Below are 15,235 nucleotides of genomic sequence, written 5' to 3'. Positions count from 1 at the left end.
CAGAATTGTGAGAGTAGGCAGGGCAGGGCATGGCAGAGCAGAATCCTAGACTTCAGTGATGTCATATACAGAACTTCTTAAATCTGAAGAAACTGGACTTGGTCTACCACAGTGCCATCTGTTTTTTTACCGGAGCCCCATATAATACCCAACACTGCAACCTCTATACATTAATTGGCTGGCCCTCACCAACTAATTTATAAGTGTATGTTAGGCAAAGCACCTCTGTATCTATGCTCCCTGGTTACTTCATCTTTACCAACACGTATCATGCGCTCAAGCAGGTACATCTCTCTGGTCACCCCAATAGCCCTCACCTCCTTCAGCCGCCACTCCTTCCAGTTCTCAGCTGCCAATAACTGGAACGAATTACAAAAAAAACTGAAATTCCTCTTCATGCTTTAAAAAAACGTCTGTCAGAGCAACTGACCGTTGTGGAAGAAATTGGGATTTCCTGTGTGCTTACATTAATCACTAATAATTAGAACTAGTCATTGGATACTAGTTAGTACATTTATCATGTAAGCTTGCTATTAATAACAGTATATTGTGTCTATGTGTCAGGTTAATAGATGTTCGGGGTCAGGAGAAAGTACTGGCTAAACGGTCCTTGTCATGACTACAAGGAGAGCTCCAACTATGAACTCTCTAGTGTGAGAGTTGTTATGTGTTGGGAGCAGTGAATCTTTTTCTCTGAGACTGTTGTAACGTCATTCCTGCCTGAATGTCACAATCTATGTTTACATTCTTGTGCCCTATAAAAGATGGTCCTCCGGCTTTCGGAGCAGAGAGAGACCTGGTTGAGACCTAAGCTTGGTGTTGTGTTGTCATTTATGGTCAGAAGACTGGTTTTCTCTCCCAATCTGCAGATTGATAAATATGTATTAAAATCCAGAACTCAACTGAACTTAGTCACTCCGTTTATGAAGAGACGGACAAACACTTTCTTCATCACCGTTCATTGTACGTGTTAGCTGTCCTCCATCATGGGCACATTTGACCCTGCACATAGCCTTGCCTACTTATTTCTGTAATGCCATGGCAGACTTAGCGGACACTCTTATCCAGAGTGACTTACAGTAAGTACAGGGACATTCTCCCAGAGGCAAGTAGGGTGAAGTGCCTTGCCCAAGGACACAACGTCATTTGGCACGACCGGCAACCTTCTGATTAATATCCCGACTCCCTAACCGCCCAGCCATCTGAGCTTGTACCGCATTTTTTTAATTGTTGCTGTCTCTACCTCATTTTGTATTTTGTGCCTTGAATTTTTGTGTAACTATATGTTGTCTTGCACATTTGCGCTTTGTCTTGGCCAGGTCGCCGTTGCAAATGAGAAAATTTTCTCAATCGGATCACCTGGTTAAATAAAGGTTTTATTATTATTATTATTATTATTATAGAACACACAATAGCAGAAAGCAATACAATACTCATGTGTAATCATATACAATACAGTACTGTTTAGCTGACGCTTTCATCCAAAAGACATACTGAGAGGGATTGAACCGGCAAACATCAAGTCAAATGCTCTACCAATGAGCTATATACCTATGGAGGATTATAGGGGCCAAAACGAAATAAATAAATACATAAATAATTGAATGGTTAAATACTTGGATAAATAAATAATTATACAACACAAAGCTTAAATAAATAACAAATTATATAATTTAATTTCTAATTGACATACAACATGTATAAATAACAAATTAAATGAGACACAAAATATATAAATGTTACATGTATTTGTGTATATATATATATTTACGTTTTCATGTGTTCACATTTATTTATTCATACTTACATTTATTTATTTATATTTACATTTATCCACGACGTAACTTGCTGCAGCAAAATAAATCTGTCGTCCCCCGTCACCAAGTCAGGGGGCGGGTTAAAGCCTCTGGTTGGTGAATGAACAGTATTACACACCAGGCAGGCTCAACCAGTCGATCAAGCTCTCTTCGATCTAGAGGGATCCTCTATCGTCTCACTCTGCTAGGGGTGTGCGATACTGCAAAATGTGGTATCGATCCGATACCAAGGAGTAAATACAGGGCCAGTATTGCCAATACCGATACTTTTTACTTAGAAAAGCAGTTTATCTACTTTCGTGTCGTGGAAAGCAATGCCTCATAATTTATGAAGTGAATGCATCATCAATATGAACATTTGAATGAAAATGTGAATTTTCATGATCATTGAATGATTTTTCCTTTAATTAATTGTTCATAATTATGATCATAATAAAACACAGGACAAAGAGTTTTGTCAAAAATACTGTTAGTGTGTGCCGGTGAGTCGTGTTACTGCACGTACATGCCGGCAACAACTCCCACTGTGTGTCACAGCCTAGCAGGGGAAGGGCAAAGTGAGCTTGAGCGAAGTTAGACAGTGTTTGCACAACCACTATGATATAAAGGGAGTTGTGTACTGAATGTAGAGAACATAAATTGAAACTTATGTATCGATCTTATCACTCCAGTATCAATCAATAGGCTACTGATACCAACGTTGGTATCGATACTATCGGCCTTGAGATAGATTCGCCCACCCCTATGCTGTACCATCTCGCCGAAGATCGTGAACACATTTTCATTGATGTCTGTGTCAGTCAGGGCCAATATCATTGATATAATTTCAGCGAAGCTCTCAATGTGATGTAAAAAAAAAAAGGTGAATTGGCAGTTGCCTCTATCTCTTCAGCTTCCTCCATAATTTTGACCACTGTAGCATCAGAGCCTGTTTAATTTAATATTAGACATTCTCTGGTAGCATGCAATATTTTATTCATTGAATCCACACTAGGTGCTGCCATCTTGAATTAGTCAAAAGCAGTTGAATCAAGTTGAACCACCAATCAGAGGCTTTAACCTGCCCCCTGACTTGGTGATGGGGGACGACAGATTTATTTTGCTGCAGCAAGTTTCACCGTGGATAAATGTAAGTATAAATAAATAAATGTAAGTATAAATAAATAAATGTGAACACAGGAAAACATAAATATATATATATATATATATACACACACAAATACATGTAACATTTATATATTTAGTGTCTCATTTAATTTGTAATATATATATTTTGTATGTCAATAAGGCATTAAATTATATAATTAGTCATTTATTGAATCTTTGTCTTATATAATTATTTATTTATCCAAGTATTTAACCATTCAATTATTTATTTATGTATTTATTTAGTTTTGGCCCCTATAATCCTCCATATATACCCACCAAAACGACTCTACAATATATTATACAGTACTGTAAACTATAGAATGCAATACAAGACTTTACAATATACATATTCAATACTATACAGTATAGTGTGCAGTACTGTGTCCTGTAAAATATCATAATGGTGTGGTTGCTTCTCTATTAGTGATCTTTTTGATAGAGTGAATTGATTTAGTTATGGTCCAGAACCTCTGGTTGTATGGCTTCCCACTGTCTGCATAGATGAATGCAACTGTGTGTTTTATCACATTATGCTTGTGTGTGTGCGCTGGTTTTTCTTTGCGTCCAGGGGTCAGGGTATTTTCTGCCTCCTTAGATCTCATGTCTGTCTGTGATCTCCTGGACAGGTCTTTCATGTCATTGTTCCCCCACTGTGGTCTGTAGAGTCTGCTTGATCTCCCTCCTCCTCCACCCCCTCCCATGTCTCTCTCTATCCATAGTCCGCTCTCCACTGTACCCGTCTCTCCATCCCTCTTTTTCCACCTCTCACCCACTCAGTCTTCCTAGAGCCTACGCATTGAATTTCTTTTATCTCCCTTTTACTGTAACACTCTTTTTTTCTTCTCTCTCATTCTATGTTTAAAACTCTCACTTTGTACCGCTTGCTCTCTCACCCCCGTCATATCTTCCAACTTGTGTGTTTCTACACCTTCCTTGTATCCCACCTATTCTAAAAAGTTAATGTTGGATCTTGAATAGTTGTGTACATTAGTAAATCTCTCTCTCTTTTTACTATTTAGATTTGGGGTTTCTACAAACAAGGCTACAAGTGCAAAGGTAAGAGAGATGTCAAATGGACTGCATTTCTATAGCACGTTTTTCTACCTTAGCGGCACTCAAAGCGCTTCACATTTTACCTTTCATTCACACTCACACATACCGACGGCGGCGGAGCTGCCGTGCAAGGCGCTGGCCTGCCCATCTGGAGCAATTTACTGCTTACTTAATTAAAAGGACAAATTACTGTAGTAGTTTATACTTTAGACTTTATTGTCCCCAAGGGGAAATTCCTTTCCACAATTCTTGAATTTTTAATAACTACTCAATCTTAAAACTGAGTATTTGAGAAGGGAAATACCTTTATTAATAGGATTTGGGAGTATCAAATTATGGAATGGAATTACTTATTCTCTGTGTCATCGATTGGAAGCAACTATCACCACGATTGGCTCTGAGTGAATGAAAACACTGCCCTTGCAAATACATACAGCTGCCTAATATAATATCAAAAATATAAATGACTTTAAAAACCCTCTTCAACTGGATATACATGGATCATGTTTAAACATCTGTGCTTAGGGGATCTCCCATTTAACTCTTTGTTACAAGCAAGCTTGTAACAAATTTCACAAGTGCACACGTACACAAAACACACACACACATTCACACACAGCATACCAAAAAGCAGTTCACTCATGTACTCAGACATACATTGTGTGTTTGTCTGAGTGTGAGCTCTTGTCAGAGACCCCAGCCATTCATTTCAATTACCATTGTTACTAGCGGTGGAGTGGAAGAGAGAACGGAAGGACATTCTTGAAATGTATTGCTTGCTGTATTACAGAAGTGCTGAGTGTCTGACATGCATTTCACCTCAGTCTGGGTGGTAGAGAGTGATGGCCACCAGAGCCATCTCTGCTCATGTAGACATTTTAAATGTGAGAATGAGAGGCGCATCAAAATCTATACAAGAGTTGGAGAATATATCTGTGAGTGGGTTTGTGTTTGAGTATGTCAGAATTGTAGGTGTGTGCGGTGTGTCTGAAAATGTGTGTGGGAAAGGAATCCAAAAAGCAGAAGCTTTTTCTAGTTTGTGTTGTGTACAAACACATCTCTGAATTGTCTACCTGGATGACCCTGGCTGTCCCTCTTGTCTTCACTCACAGAGTTTCCCTCGCTGTCAGAGCTGTTGTCAGGGGCTGTCAGTGTGACAGTGTGTTTGTGTCAGGGTGTGTGTATCTGCATGGTGTGTAAGAGCACTTACCTCTCACCACTAGCTCTCCCCTTTGCCCCAATATTTCTTTTTGCACCCCTTTCTTTCTCTTGCTTTTTCTCTCCTGCACATCTTTCCCATCCTGGTTTACCTCTATCTCGCACTCTCTCCCTCACTCTCCTGAGCTCATTCCCTTCTACCTGTACCCCTTTGACTCGGCATTCCTCGCTCCCTCACTCGCGTCCTTTTCTCCCCTCTCCCTCCGTTTCTCTTCCCTCTCCTTCTGTCACTCTTTCCAACCGACAGCGTGTGGAGTGAACTGTCATAAGGCGTGTCGTGGTCGCCTGGCAGTGGAATGTCGCAAGCGGACCAAAAGCATCAGCCATGAGACACCACCAACTCTCCAGGCTCGCTCTTACAGCTTCCCCCCTCCTGCCAACACCCCTCCAAATCTACAAAACACAGGTGGGCCCCTCCCCCAACAATGTTAATGTATTACTCTTCCAAACATGTATTCCTTGACTGTTGTATAAATGTGCATAGAGGTGTATGCATGTATGTCATTTGCATTGATTGATGAACTACGAGACCCTCCTAGGCCAAGGGATCCAGCCAGAGGAATGAGCCTGCATAACATAACTAGAGAGGGTACAATTTCTGGGGAAATTGTAGGGTGTGCTTGCTTGCGTCGGTTGCACAGGGGCCCGTTTTTGAATGACATTTTTACAACTGATATTTCTGTATATTTTATATAAAAATGCATACTTATTATTTATAAAGATTACATAGATTTAAAAGCATTTTTTTTGCTGCTCATTTACAACTGAAAATACGAGTGAAGTGTAGAATAAAATAGATGTCTTCTCATTTCCCCTACAAGAGGCAGCCTCATCGTTGAATCAAAACGAATAAATTTAGCAGACCGGTGTAAAAATTGACCTAATCTCTATGACTTAAACGTCATTTTAAGTTTTTCCCTTCTCATGATATTTTCAGGCATTTAGCCTACTCATTGCATTCATTCATTCAATATTAAAGAACCCCCTTTGAAGATTATTCTACGACATTACCCGGCAGTAGAAGATGGAATCGCGATTCAAACAGTACCATCTGCTAACTGAAAATATGCCCCCCAAAACGTAAATAAGCTTGACATTTATTTAGTGGAAAATCGCTCATTCATAAAAAGCTCACTGGTAGCGATCATTGTCAATAACAACGCAAAATGCGATATAGCCCTGTGTGGAGAAGCTGCCCTGGTAAATTGTACTACTACGGTACAGTACTAGACTACTGCTGTGTTCGTCTTGGTAGCGATTGCGTTGGTTGAATTGGATTTAACGTTCCGTTGTACGGTTTAGGCTGAAATTAATTATTTTCATGAACAGATTGACAACGTTTAGGCTGTGGCAATGAAGTTCAGGTTAGTAGTTAGATAGACTTTTGATTTAAGTAAGGGGAGTGCCGAACATGTTCTGTCGCCGTTTGACTTCCTAAACAGCTGTGTACTGTAGATGTTTTTGTAGTGTGTCTCGGGTAAGCTACAGCGTTGCAGTGAGCTACACTGGTTTGAAACCACAGGTAATGGTAATTTCACAAACAAATCATTTACTAATGTCAGAATAAATCCTACAACGAAAATGTATATGTGAGGCATGTTTATTTTAACGATTGAAAACAGATACATCATAGACCACTGTAGTATGTGTTGCCCGGGCAACACAGGCTAATGTCATGATGCTAATACTTCAGTGAAATAGTAGACTACTGTTTCCGAAAGTAAATGTACTTCCTTAATAATATCAGCTTATATTGTACATTACACATCACAATTGTGTGTCATATCACAAAGTAAAATGAGTAAATAGTTATCACCCTGGCCTCTTTTCTTGTGGCGTTTCTGCAGCTGCCTTGCAGTAAAGCTATAGTTAGCCTAGCTATCCCCCAAGTTAACAGATGCGAAACGAATGTTCTGCCAAAGGTAGTCACGTGTGTTTTCGTGACGTTAGTGACGCAGTGACGTTAGTAACGTCAGTGACTGTGGCTAGCAAATTAGCCACCGTTAGCTTCACTTTTCGCCACAAAAACTTAACTTAAGCCTAAACCATGCAACGGAACGTAAATTCCAATAGAAGCAACTCAATCGCTACCAAGACGAAACTTTTGACACCTACGTTGTCTATGTAGGCCAAATATTGACTGAGTTTTAGGGGGGCAAAAAGAAATAAAAATAATAATAATAACTAGAGAGGGTACAATTTCTGGGGAAATTGTAGGGTGTGCTTGCTTGCGTCGGTTGCACAGGGGTCCGTTTTTGAATGACATTTTTACAACTGATATTTCTGTATATTTTATATAAAAATGCATACTTATTATTTATAAAGATGACATAGATTTAGAAGCATTTTTTTTTTGCTGCTCATTTACAACTGAAAATACGAGTGAAGTGTAGAATGAAATAGATGTCTTCTCATTTCCCCTGCAAGAGGCAGCCTCATCGTTGAAACAAAACGAATAAATTGGGCAGACCGGTGTAAAAATTGACCTAATCTCTATGACTTAAACGTCCTTTTAAGTTTTCCCTTATCGTGATATTTTCAGGCATTTAGCCAACTCAGATTGCATTCATTCATCAATAAAGAACCCCCTTTGAAGATTATTCTACGACGTTACCCGGCAGTAGAAGATGGAATCGCGATTCAAACAGTACCATCTGCTAACTAAAAATATGCTCCCCAAAACGTAAATAAGCTTGACATTTATTTAGTTGAAAATCGCTCATTCATAAAAAGCTCACTGGTAGCGATCATTGTCAGTAACAACGCAAAATGCGATATAGCCCTGTGTGGAGAAGCTGCCCCGGTAAATTCTACTACTTCAGTACAGTACTAGACTACTACTGTGTTCGTCTTGGTAGCGAGTGCGTTGGTTGAATTCGATTAAACGTTCCGTTGTACGGTTTAGGCTGAAATTAATTATTTTCATGAACAGATTGACAAAGTTTAGGCTGTGGCAATGAAGTTCAGGTTAGTAGTCAGATAGTTTCACCTATTGAAAGACTTTTGATTTAAGTAAGGGGAGTGCCGAACATGTTCTGTCGCCGTTTGACTTCCTAAACAGCTGTGTAAGTTAGATGTTTTTGTCGTGTGTCTCGTGTAGGCTACAGCGTTGCAGTGAGCAACACTGGTTTGAAACCACAGGTAATGATAATTTCACCAACAAATCGTTTACTTGTAATGTAATGTCATAGTAAATCCTACAAAGAAAACAATTGTATTTGTGAGTAATGTTTATTTTAACGATTGAAAACAGATGCATCATAGACCACTGTGGTATGTGTTGCCCGGGCAACAGAGGCTTATGTCATGCTAATGCTTCAGTGAAATAGTAGACTACCGTTTCCGAAAGTAGATGTGGGCCTACTTCCTTAATAATATCAGCTAATATTGTACATTACATTTCATAATTGTGTTTCACATCACAAAGTAAAATGAGTAAATAGTTATCACCCTGGCCTCTTTGCTTGTGGCGTTTCTGCAGCTGCCTTGCAGTAAAGCTATAGTTAGCCTAGCTATCCCCCAAGTTAACAGATGCGAAACGAATGTTCTGCTACAGGTAGTCACGCGTGTTTTCGTGACGTTAGTAACGTCAGTGACTGTGGCTAGCAAATTAGCCACCGTTAGCTTCACTTTTCACCACAAAAACGCAATTTCTACTTAAACCATGCAACGGAACTTAAATAAAAATACAACCAACGCAATCGCTAACAAGACGAACCTTTTGACACCGCCGTTGTGTATGTAGTCCAAATATTGACTGATCCTTAGGGGGGCGAAAATAAATAATAATAAAAATAAATAAATATATATGTGAGAGAACAAAGGTTGTGCCCTTGCCGAAGGCAAAGCACACCCAATAATATATATGTGAGAGAACAAAGGTTGTGCCCTTGCCGAAGGCAAAGCACACCCAACTAGTGGGGGTAGGGTGTGCTTTTGTACACCCTTCGACTGGTTATCTCCTGCGATTCCCACACAGCAGAAGTCTAGTAGTTAGCTAGCTCTACAATTTACCGGGGCTAGGTCTGAATCTAGGAGCAAAACGAAGCACAGCTGTCAGCTGTAGCTAGGTATATGCAGGTAGCAAAATGTTGTTCACTTCACATGTGCTGACGTTGTGACGTTAGGCTAGCACTGAGTTCCCTTTTGCCACACAAGGCACTTTTTGCCACAAAAACGTAATTCAAGCCTAAACCGTGCAACGGAACGTAAATCCCAATAGAAGCAACGCAATCGTGACCAAGATGAACATTTTGACACCGACGTTGTCTATGTAGTCCAAATATTGAGGGAAATATATGAGAGAGAACAATGGTTGTGCTCGCCGAAGGCTTGAGCACACCCAATAAATATCTGAATTTTATGGTCAACTAAAGCTTATTTGTTGCCTCTGGTAAAATTGTACTGTAACAGCAGCCAAAATAATATTTTCCGAATGTATGAACATGTTACGGAGCCCCTGAAGGGACCTGTGAAAAGAAATATAGAATCGGACACTTTCTCCGAACGTGAAACTTTTCTCGTCCGAACGTGAAACTTTCTCGTCCTGACGTGTTATAGTTTCCGGTGTGTGGATAGCATTACCTATAGCTTCATTGCCTTCATTCAAGCCACTTGTATCTTGTGTCTGCTACTGTTTTATTATTGATTTGTAGCCTATTTATATAAATGTTATAGGCCTAACACTAGGTGATAATACAGGCCCTAAAAACAGAGCAAAGACTATCATTTCACTTAAATGTATGGTTTTAAACGGGACTTGTTAAACATGCTGGTGTTCTTTTATTTATACAGACACACCACAATTTGCAACGTTGACAAAACGTATATTTAATAAAGGGTTATGTAGAGGAGCAGGCCCAGCTAATTCCGATTTAGCCATACCTGTAAATATAAATGCCAAGTAAACTTGTCGTCGTCGTCATCTGCCGCTTGTCCGGGGGTCGGGTCACGGGGGCAGCAACCTAAGCAGGGAGGCCCAGACTTCCCTCTCCCTGGCCACTTCCACCAGCTCTTCCTGGGCGTTCCCAGGCCAGCCGAGAGACATAGTCCCTCCAGCGTGTCCTGGGTCTTCCCCGGGTCCTCTTCCCAGTGGGACGTGCCCAGAACACCTCACCAGGGAGGCGTCCAGGAGGCATCCTGATCAGATGCCCGAGCCACCTCAACTGGCTCCTCTCGAAGCGGAGGAGCAGCAGTTCTACTCTGAGCCCCTCCCGGATGACCGAGCTTCTCACCCTATCTCTAAGGGAGTGCCCGGACACCATGCGGAGAAAACTAATTTCTGCCGCTTGTATTCGCGATCTCGTTCTTTCGGTCACTACCCACAGTTCGTGACCATAGGTGAGGGTAGGAATGTAGATCGACTGGTAAATACAGAGCTTCGCCTTTTGACTCAGCTCCTTCTTCACCACGACGGACCGATGCAGAGCCCGCATCACTGCGGATGCCGAACCGATCCGCCTGTCGATCTCGCGCTCCATTCTTCCCTCACTCGTGAACAAGACCCTGAGATACCTGAACTCCTCCGCTTGGGTCAAGATCTCCTCCCCGACCCGGAGATTGCACTCCACCCTTTTCCGGTCAATAACCATGTCCGCAGATTTGGAGGTGCTGATTCCCATCCCAGCCGCTTCGCATTCGGTTGTGAACCGCTCCAGTGAGAGCTGAAGGTCACGGCCCGATGAAGCCATCAGGATCACATCATTCGCAAAAAGCAGTGACCCGATCCTGAGGTCACCAAACCAGACCCCCTCAACGCCCTGGCTGCACCTAGAAATTCTGTCCATATAGGTTATGAACAGAATCGGTGACAAAGGTTCACCAACCCCCACCGGGAACAAGTTCGACCTACTACCGGCAATGCGGACCAAACTCTGGCACCGGTCGTACAGGGACCGGACAGCCCCGATCAGGGAATCCGGTACCCCGTACTCCCGGAGCACCCCCCACATGAGCCCCCGAGGGACACGGTTGAACGCCTTTTCCAAATCCACAAAACATGTATAGACTGGTTGGGCGAACACCCATGCACCCTCCAGGACCCTGCCGAGGGTGTAGAGCTGGTCCACAGTTCCACGGCCAGGATGACAACCACATTGCTCCTGCTGAATCCGAGGTTCGACAATCCAACGGACCCTCCTCTCCAGAACCCCTGAATAGACTTTCCCAGGGAGGCTGAGGAGTGTGATCCCCCTAAAGTTGTAGCACACCCTCCGATCCCCCTTTTTAAAGAGGGGAACCACCACCCCGGTCTGCCAGTCCATAGGCACTGTCCCCAATGTCCACGCGATGTTGCAGAGTCGTGTCAACCAAGACAGCCCTACAACATCCAGAGCCTTAAGGAACTCCGGGCGGACCTCATCCACCTGCCACCGCGGAGCTTTTTAACCACCTGGGCGACCTCAGCCCCAGAGATAGAAGGGCCTCCCCCGATGTCCCCAGACTCTGCCTCCACGTCGGAAAGCGTGTTGGTGGAATTAAGGAGGTCTTCAAAGTATTCCTTTTACCGATCCAGGACGTCCCCCCTCGAAGTCAGCAGCGCACCATCCCCACCATATACAGCGTTGACAGTGCACTGCTTCCCCCTCCTGAGTCGCCGGATGGTGGTCCAGAACCTTTTCGAAGCCGTTCGGAAGTCGTTCTCCATGGCCTCGCCAAACTCCTTCTACGCCCGGGTTTTTGCCTCTGCGACCGCCAAAGCCGCATTCCGCTTGGCCTGCCGGTACACATCAGCTGCCTCTGGAGTCCTACCAGCCAATAAAGTTCGATAGGCCTCCTTCTTCAGCTTGACGGCATCCCTCACCTCTGGCGTCCACCACCGGGTTCGAGGGTTACCGCCGCGACATGCACCGACCACCTTGCGGCCGCAGCTCGGGTCAGCCGCCTCAACAATGGAGGCCCGGAACATGGCCCATTCGGACTCAATGTCCCCGCCCCCCCCCCCGAGACATGATCGAAGCTCTCCCGGAGGAGGGAGTTGAAGCTCCTTCTGACAGGGGATTCTGCCAGCCGTTCCCAGCAGACCCTCATACGTTTGGGCCTGCCAGGCCTGACCGGCGTCCTCCCCCACCATCGTATCCAACTCACCACCAGGTGGTGATCAGTTGACAGCTCCGCCCCTCTCCTCACCCGAGTGTCCAAGACATTCGGCCTCAGGTCCGACGACACGACTACAAATTCGATCATCGAACTGAGACCTCCGGTGTCCTGGTGCCAAGTGCACATATGGACACCCTTATGCTTGAACATGGTGTTCGTTATGGACAAGCCGTGTCTAGCACAGAAGTCCAACAACAAAACACTGCTCGGGTTCAGATTGGGGGGGCCGTTCCTCCAAATCACGCCCCTCCAGGTCTCACTGTCGTTGCCCACATGAGCATTGAAGGCCCCAGGAGGACGAGGGCATCTCCGGGAGGAGCGCTTTCCAGCACCCCCCCCCCAGAGACTTCAAAAAGGGTGGGTACTCTGAGCTGCCGTTTGGTGGGTAAGCACAAACAACAGTGAGGACCCGTCCCCCCACCCGAAGGGGCAAGTAAACTTGAAACTATCTAATATATTTTGTGCAAATAACCCGTTTTTTCAAATTATTTTCTTGTCCGAACGAGATAGTTTCACGTCCGGATGAGAAAGTGTCCTATTTTTTAATTTTTTATTCACAGGTCCCTTCAGGGGCTCTGTAGAATGTACACCAAAATACAAATTCAGAATTAAATATGCAATATACATTAGATACTGATAAACTTTAGTGCCCCTATTAATTGCAAAGATACCTAACACCTGGTTCACATTATTGCATATGGACTGTGCCTTATGTTTCAATACAATCCCTATGTATTTTTTTTACTCGAGTCTCCATCCCTCCTCAGCTTGACGTAAAGAGGTCCGATGGATCTTGGTGGTATTGCATTCAAAAGGGTTAGTTTTAGGGGTTTTAATAGTGATCACATTTCGATAATAATAATTTCAGTCATTCTACAGATTAATTTGATTAATACAAGATATTATGCATCCAGTTTATTGGCCTGGATACTTGACAATATTAAATAGGGAATGAAACATTGATAAAAGCATAGAGAATCCTCACAAACATAAAATACGCCAATACATTGCACAACCTGTTTGTGAGGTTCACTTGAGTTCTCTCACCACATCACTGAGACCTCTTCATACAATGACATATTGGGGTAAATTGTAATTTGCAAGGGAGGCAGGACTGTGACTGTGAGTCACTCATGCATCAGTCTCGTAAGGTTGAGTTTGACTGCATTCACCATTGGCATCTCTTGATAGCTAGTCCATACAATATTTGAAATAATGGCAGGTAACCATAACCACTGACCTCCCCACCATCTCTCTCTCTCATCTCTTTCTCTCAGTAATTACAGAGGAGGACCTAGAGTCAGTCGAGGAGGGTGTCTTTGACATTCATCTATAACTAGGTGAGAAGAAAGTTTTTCACGAATAACAAGTCAAATTATTCTTATAGCTATAGTGACAATTCTGAATATTTTGCCTATCTTATCAATTAATTAGGCTACTCTAAGGTGTGATATAATGTGTTGGTAACCCAGAAAATATAAATGTGAAGTGGTACAATAATAGATCATTGTCTTTTGTCCTGAACTGGAATTTGTCACAAACACACACACACACATCATGCATATACAAAACTGCCAAAATCCTAAAAAGTCAACTATGTACATCCGATTGGTAAGTAAGACAATAGAAGAGACAACACAAGATACCTACATGCTGTCATCTAGTGGACAATACTGCAATTACAAATTCAAGAACTCCCTGCAAAATTAACCAACACTCTGAATGTGAGATTTTCCAGAATGTTTTCTGGACATGTTGTTTGGTTGGTAATTCTACATTTTGATCCTGCTTTGTGGTGTATATTACTTGCTGAATATAAAATTGCTTAAACACTGAATTTAGAAAAAATCCATGAAATTGTATTTTAGAATGGTTATTGGGAATCATATTTTGATAACATGTTGCTGTATACAATTTGCCTTGTATGTTTTAAATTCTTTGTTAAAAACGAAAGAGGTGCTGTTACTGCCAAGAGTGTATACTTGTCACACTCAAGTTAACTAATATGCATTCTCAGTTTGAATGTAATTTGAATACTATTGTATTTCTTTCATGTTTAACTGAATATCAATTACTGTCCTATGGTGATAACTGTGGTGTGTACAGTATAAGACTATGATTGACGTCTCAGTGCACTGATATTTCTATCCTCTTGCAGTACTTTGAATGCAGTGGAAACAGTACAATCATCCTGAGAAATCAAATCTATTTTAATGGAAGTCTTATTAAAAGTATTGTTTGTTTACGCATGCTTCTTGCTAAGTGGTTATCTTTGCTGTTGATATATATTTATGTAGCACGTATATTTATATTTTTTAATGGAAGCACAGAGTTTTGAAAGTGAAGTTGATAAAAAAGAAAAGAGGTTTGGGCACACAGTAATGAAAAATGGGTTTGAGTCAAAAATATTTAATGAAACATTTGGTTGACTAAATAACTGAAAAACTAAATACATTTTATTATATATAGCCTACTTGAGAACTGTAAAAACTCAAATTATCTACAAACAAAAATTATCTAAATACTGTCTTAACTGTCTCTAGTCTGTTTTCGCAGTGTTAAATCTACAATGCATCACTCATATTTGTTTTAATAAGAATTTTCAACATGGCTCTGAAATTCTTTTGTCATTCACTTTTTTTTGTCTTGTCATTACTTTCGAGTTTTTACAGAGACAAGAATAGTCCTACTCACTCATATAATCAAGCTTAAAGGTTAAATATGCTACCCTCCACATCACCATTATAATAAAGATATGATGTTGATTAAAAAAAGCATCAGGTAGCCTCAAAGGAAAGACAGTCAGACAGCTTGACGATAAAGCCTGAGTCCATCTCAGCATGTTTGATGTTTCCACTCAATTTGAGGTATATGTATTAATCTTTGTTCTTCACGCATGT

General features: G+C 41.9%; 1 protein-coding gene across 5 annotated transcripts in view; it reads left to right on the top strand.

The window, feature by feature from the left end:
- LOC136967464 (RAS guanyl-releasing protein 2-like) overlaps positions 1 to 14,954 on the top strand; it is an 88,539-nt gene extending 73,585 nt beyond the window's left edge. For 4 of the 5 annotated variants that reach the window (XM_067261260.1, XM_067261255.1, XM_067261256.1 and 1 more), the window contains 3 exons: positions 3,986 to 4,022; positions 5,485 to 5,643; positions 13,613 to 14,954. In XM_067261260.1, the coding sequence (XP_067117361.1) occupies positions 3,986 to 4,022; positions 5,485 to 5,643; positions 13,613 to 13,671 (255 nt within the window). In that variant the 3' untranslated portion in view covers positions 13,672 to 14,954. The remainder of the gene's footprint in view (positions 1 to 3,985; positions 4,023 to 5,484; positions 5,644 to 13,612) is intronic. The other variant, XM_067261258.1, reaches the window with a different exon arrangement.
- The last annotated feature ends 281 nt before the right edge of the window (positions 14,955 to 15,235 follow it).

The sequence above is a fragment of the Osmerus mordax genome, chromosome 23 (assembly GCF_038355195.1).
Source record: "Osmerus mordax isolate fOsmMor3 chromosome 23, fOsmMor3.pri, whole genome shotgun sequence".
NCBI lineage: Eukaryota > Metazoa > Chordata > Actinopteri > Osmeriformes > Osmeridae > Osmerus > Osmerus mordax.
Note: the sequence above shows the minus strand (reverse complement) of the source record. Positions and strands in the feature narration are given on the sequence as shown.